The sequence below is a fragment of the Malus sylvestris genome, chromosome 15, assembly GCF_916048215.2.
Source record: "Malus sylvestris chromosome 15, drMalSylv7.2, whole genome shotgun sequence".
NCBI classification, from domain to species: Eukaryota; Viridiplantae; Streptophyta; class Magnoliopsida; order Rosales; family Rosaceae; genus Malus; species Malus sylvestris.
In genome coordinates this window covers 32,293,212-32,299,508 of record NC_062274.1, presented here as the reverse complement: position 1 = coordinate 32,299,508, position 6,297 = coordinate 32,293,212, and the positions used below count along the sequence as shown (strand labels likewise).

At 35.4% G+C, this 6,297-nt stretch overlaps 1 protein-coding gene across 1 annotated transcript; it reads left to right on the top strand.

The window, feature by feature from the left end:
- The first annotated feature begins 2,081 nt into the window (after positions 1 to 2,081).
- LOC126601084 (peroxidase 17-like) lies at positions 2,082 to 3,778 on the top strand. The gene is made up of 3 exons (XM_050267752.1): positions 2,082 to 2,402; positions 2,509 to 2,700; positions 3,051 to 3,778. The coding sequence occupies exons 1-3, from the start codon at positions 2,106 to 2,108 to the stop codon at positions 3,642 to 3,644; spliced, it is 1,083 nt and encodes a 360-aa protein (XP_050123709.1). The 5' UTR covers positions 2,082 to 2,105; the 3' UTR covers positions 3,645 to 3,778.
- Positions 3,779 to 6,297: the final 2,519 nt, after the last annotated feature.

Sequence of the window (6,297 nt, the reverse complement as noted above, 5' to 3'; positions counted from 1 at the left end):
GATACCAATGTTCCTTATATAGTTGTTTTTACATGATGCTAACAGGTAAATTAGTATATCCTACAATATAAAAAAGTTATTTTATTCAAAATTATCAATATTTTAAATGTAACATAGGTAAATTATTTTGCACAACATATATAACAATATTAGTTCCTAGTAAATTATGTAATGATACATGCAAATAATTTACCTACAAAATAAATAAATATTTTTTATTCAAAATTAATTAAATACCAATATTTTGAAAAAAAAAATATATATATATATATAAAACAATTTACCTACATGCAAAATAATTTACCTACAAAATAAAAAAATGTCGATTGATTGCACACTCTAAATAATAATAACAAAATGTGGCTAGCATATATGTAATATCACATGAAAAAAAAAATTTACCTACAAAATACATAAATGTTTTTAGCCAATTGATTCAAATTAATTAATTACATATTATTTTACATAAAAATATAGATAAATTATTTGTATGCATATATATAATTTTTAACAAAATGTGTCTATAACACATACATGCAAAATAAAAGAAATGAAACATATGATGGTAAGAGAAGTATAAAGTAGATAATTTTATAATAATAAGGCACTTATTTCTCACAATTATGGTGAATAATTAAATTAACATAATTAGAGTGTTGTGGCACAATTGTAAATAGTTTGAAAATAATAGGTATTTATTTGTTTACATGGCAGTCTACTTCAAATTTGAATTTTATTTGGATGTTTAAAATGAAATGAGTTATTGTTAAGAAAATAAGTATTGCATGAGTTTATATCTAAATAACCCTATCTTTTATCACAACTTTATACATATAAGAGCTGGAGAACTACTGCATCTCCCACCCTTCCTATGTCTTTTACATATATCACCAATAAAAATCCTCAGCCCATAATTGGCACGAATCATTTTACCTAGTAAAATTCACGTAATTTTCGTCAATGAACCGCCAGTCACAACAATCCTCACAAGCAGTCTCACCTGCACGTGGAGAGCCGAACATATAGATAGAGAGAAACGAAACACATTGGTGCATGCGAGACTATAATACCGTGTTAGACAACCTTCAAGCTTTTACGCAATGAGCCGACAATATATATCTAACTTGAGCACAAACTTATATAATTACAGATAATAGTATAATTAATTCTTTATTATTATTAAAGAATCAATCCATTCATAGTAAGATAAGAATTGATAGTAAAAAAGGAATTAGTGATTGTTAATCTTCTACTTTTAGCTCAGATGCTGTTGGGAGATGAATACCATAAATAATGCCGACTTCAGGAATAGTAAGCCGAAAGTGTGTCAACTGTGAACTGGGATACATATCCACAATTGTCAACGTGCCCCACTATTGACGATCTGGAATATTTTTAAGATTTACTGTTTTGGATTGGATAAGGATTAAGGACCACTAAAGTGACTATTTATGAGTCCCGCATTTGACCAAAACTTCAACTTTTTAAGTTAGTATAAATTCTCTTATTTTCTTTATCATACAAACCACATGTGATGTAGACGCTACATTATTACATTAATATCTTGTACATCCCAGTTAAATTGTTGAATCAAATATGATTAGATAAATTTTCGACTGTAAGCTAACTAGTTTTATATGTGATTCGTTTAAACACAATGATAAGACTAAGAAAATAAATTGAGATAAAATTCGTTATTCAAGATATTCAATCCGTTATTACACTTATAAGTGAAGAAAAATATTACTAAAATATAATATTAAGTGACTGAAATGACTTGTAGTTCATGAAGTGGAAAAAAGGCTATCAAAACTTGTTTCAATATGCAATAAGCTGAGAAGGATTCCACCATATCCCGCCTCTATTGGGTTTTGGTAAGCTAATTAGTGTAACTTCATTATTTTGACTAATCCTCACCACCTTTCTAGATTAGTCCAATCAATGACCGTTCCAGTCAACCTCCAATTTACTGTATATATTTAAATCCTGCAGTTTCCATAAATTCAGGAGAAGAGCTATTTTTTTTTCTATTTTTTTTTTTTTTTGGGGTAGAAACGGAATGAATCATTTCACATCCATTGTTTCTTTCTACTAAATCTCTGTACATGCATATGATGCAGCCCACGAGTTTAAAAAGCACCCCACCCCCCACACAACTGAACCAATTACCCACCTGCCTCCAGTCACTAGTGACTCGAGAATTCTCAATGGCTCTTCTCTTTTCACTCTTCATCCTACTCATAATAACCGGGGCCACAGCGCAACTCCGCCCTGGTTATTACTCGGGAACCTGCCCGAAAGCCGAATCCATTGTCCAAGATGTCATGAAGGCAGCTCTGATTCGAGAGCCACGGAGCCTTGCCTCGGTCATGCGCTTACAGTTCCATGATTGTTTTGTCAATGTAAGTGGACCATAAATCACAACATTATTTACTTCCTAATTGATTAGTCCTAATAGTTCGTTGTTAATGATGAATTAATTAACTTGGTATTATATCTCTATATTAGGGTTGTGATGCTTCATTGTTGCTTGACGACACACCAACCATGCTAGGAGAAAAACTAGCCCTTGCAAACATTAATTCACTGAGATCTTACGAAGTTGTTGACGAAGCGAAAGAAGCCTTGGAGAAGGTGTGCCCGGGAGTTGTTTCTTGCGCAGACATTATAATCATGGCATCTAGAGATGCTGTTGCTCTGGTAATAAACTTTCTTATTATCTCCTATATACATGAACATATTTTGAGTCCAACATAAGTTTTAAGGTCCATTTGATTAGCTTTATCAACAATTGAAAATTTAACGCTACTTTGTTTGAGTTTTCAAAATTTGACTTCTAGTTTTCAGTTACTAAAAAACTGATAACTGAAGTAAAATGATTGTCAAACATGCCTAAGATTTTCACACACTGTGTTGGACTTGACTACAGTTAGTATCGTCTAATCCATATTGACCTCCAATGTCATGTACCAAGCGAACGATGAGAATCTTAACTATGATTGAAAGAAGTATAATTCTGATTTTATGTAACATGATTATGTAATTATTAGACAGGGGGGCCTTGTTGGGAAGTGAAGTTAGGAAGGTTGGATAGCTTAACAGCAAGCCAAGAAGCCTCAGACAACATTATGCCAAGTCCAAGATCCAATGCGACATTCCTCATTGACCTGTTTGCCAAATTTAATCTCTCTGTTAAAGACCTCGTTGCGCTTTCGGGTTCACACTCCATCGGCAAAGCTCGGTGCTTTTCCATCATGTTTCGGCTGTACAACCAATCTGGCAGTGGCCGGCCAGACCCTGCCATTGAACCAAAGTTTAGACAAAAGCTAGACAAGCTTTGCCCACTAGACGTGGACCAAAACGTTACAGGTGACCTAGATGCTACGCCTGTAGGCTTTGATAACCAGTACTTCAAGGACTTGGTTGCCGGGAGAGGTTTTCTCAACTCAGATCAAACGCTTTTCACCTTTCCGGAAACGAGGGGATTTGTGAAGCAGTTCAACATTGATGAAGGAAAATTTTTCAAGGCATTTGTGGATGGGATGATAAAGATGGGTGACTTGAAGGTGGATCAGCCTGGGGAAGTAAGAAAGAATTGCAGGGTGGTTAATAGTCATTCTTCTAATTTTCCCAATGAATTCTAGCTAGGGTTCTTGAGGAGATTGGACAGTGAGAAAATAAATATCAATATCATATATATGATATATAATGCATCAATGTTGTAGAAAACTTTATGCTCCATCGAGACTTTATAAAAAAAATAACAATTCCAGCTAAAGTCTCACATGTGTTCCATATAATATATATCTATATATATACACAAGGCAATCCTTTTTCGTATATCTCACGATGAAGAATTTATCAAAACTAATCGACATTCGCCTATAAAACATAACTCACAGACCGCTTTCTCACCAACAGAAATCAAATGGAATATTGCTGGATGCATTAACAAAAAGGTTAAAAACAATTACCACAAGAAAAAGAAAGCCACAAAGCTCCAAAAATTATAATGATGATATAAATAGGACAAGGATACAGCTGACAAGTCAAAAAATCCAGGAACAAGAACTCATCCAACATAATTTCCACGACCTTCCTGTCGCTCTATCAAGACTCAACGCCATATAAACACTAACCGCCATTTCTGTCAAGTCTCTCAAAATCCAACTCTCACGCTCATTAAAAATATACTCCAAAACTTTAATTTCTAAATTAGGGTTTCAATAAGGGGCATGAACTATAGGGGTATTAAGCAATTGAGTCATGCAATGAAGCTCTGGGAGAGAGTTATTGAGCATAGATTGAGACAAGAGACACGGGTTTCGGACAACCAATTCGGGTTCATGCCAGGACGCTCAACCATGGAGGCAATCTATCTCTTATGAAGATTGATGGAAAGATATAGAGATAGGAAAAAGGATTTACACATGATCTTTATAGATTTGGAAAAAGCATATGATAGGGCCCAAGAGACATTCTTTGGAGGATTTTAGAGAAGAAAGGAATACGAGTAGTATATATCTAAGCTATAAAGGATATGTATGATGGAGCAAAGACTGCTGTAAGAACTCATGAAGGACAAACCGATAGCTTCCCCATAACTGTTGGGTTATATCAAGGCTCATCCTTAAGTCCTTACCTTTTTGCATTGGTAATGGATGAGTTAACAGGACATATTCAAGATGATATTCATTAGTGTATGCTTTTTGCAAACGATATAGTGTTGATAGATGAAACTCAGGAAGGGGTAAATGCGAAGCTTAACCTTTTGGAGAGAAGTGTTGGAATCTAAAGATCCTTGCCTAAGCCGATGAAAGACAAAATATATAGAGTGCAAGTTCAGTGCAAATGGAGGCCAAAATGAGTTAGGGTGAGGATCAGAGATCAAGAAGTACCAAAGAGCGACCGCTTTCGCTACCTAGGATCTATTTTGCAAAAGAACGGAGAACTAGATGGAGACCTAAACCATAGAATACAAGCTAGATGGATGAAGTGGAAGAGTACATCCGGCGTGTTGTGTAACCGCCGTATGCCACTGAAGCTCAAGAAAAAATTTTATAGGATGGCAATACTGTATGGCATGGAATGTTGGGCGGTGAAGCATCAACACGTACATAAAATGGGTGTGGCGGAGATGAGGATGCTTCATTGGATGTGTGGGCACACAAGAAATTATAAGATTAGGGAGGATATCCGAGGTAAAGTAGGAGTAGCCGAAATTGAAGGAAAAATGGGAGAAAATCAGTTACGGTGGTTTGGACATGTGCAAAGAAGGCCTACTGGCGCTTCGGTTAGAAGATGTAACTACGGGACAGAGGTCCAAAGACAAAGGGGTAGAGGAAAACCTATGAAAACTTTGGAAGAGACTCTAAGAAAAGACTTAGAGTACTTGGATCTAACGGAGGACATGACACAGAACCGAGCGGAATGGCGTTCTAGGATTCATATAGCCGACCCCACTTAGTGCGAAAAGTCTCCCAAAACCGTTTAGTGTAACTTCGGTTTCGTTCAGTTTTCAAACCATGGAAATTGAAATTAAACCAAATAACTTCGGTTCAATTCGATTTTTTTATTTTTGGTTTTTCGAACCGACCTCTACATGAGGCTCTTCTTTCTTGTATTTTGTCCGAAACAACTACAAGATGTGAATAATTCAAACCTAAATAGTCTTAATAATGATGTCCATTCCTATCATCATTGGTATCATTTGAAGATTAAATTTGCACAAATCTAATTAAATTTCATAGTACTGTTGACCCTAAAAGCTACACAATTTATGTGGTGCATAGGTCGAGTGCAAAAAGTTTACTACGTTCTTCCGTGTCCTTGAATATTGATGCGGCCATGCCAATTTCGCTCTGAGCTCCACGGACTAATACCTCTACGTGTAGTGGTATGATAAAATACGCTTCTGACATCTGAATCAACAGGCCTTGGTCATGGAAGGAACACACACGACCTAAGTCATAAAACCTGAAGACAAGATTATGCAGATCGCTGTTAAGTTATGGATCCTCTGCACAAGGTTAGCAACTTCAACTATATTTTTTAAAATATACATGCACAAAATTTGTATCAAACTGTAGGAGCAAACTATATGGTGAAAGTGGTTTGGCTGCTTGAATGTCACTTGAGAATATACAGTCATAGAACACTTCATTTTGCCGAGAAAGCTAATGAAGTTACCTCGTTCAAGGAAAGAATCCAAGACTCTGCAACAGCTGAGACTTAAGATAGAAAAGTAGTAGAAAAAAGAAAACTTGATGTTTAACCAATCTGTTAAGACTCATAAAC

Coding starts and splice junctions, on each gene's coding strand:
- LOC126601084 (XM_050267752.1), top strand. CDS start 2,106: ATGCATATGATGCAGCCCACGAGTTTAAAAAGCACCCCACCCCCCACA. Junction 2,403..2,508: donor TCCATGATTGTTTTGTCAAT/GTAAGTGGACCA, acceptor TCTCTATATTAG/GGTTGTGATGCTTCATTGTT. Junction 2,701..3,050: donor CTAGAGATGCTGTTGCTCTG/GTAATAAACTTT, acceptor TGTAATTATTAG/ACAGGGGGGCCTTGTTGGGA.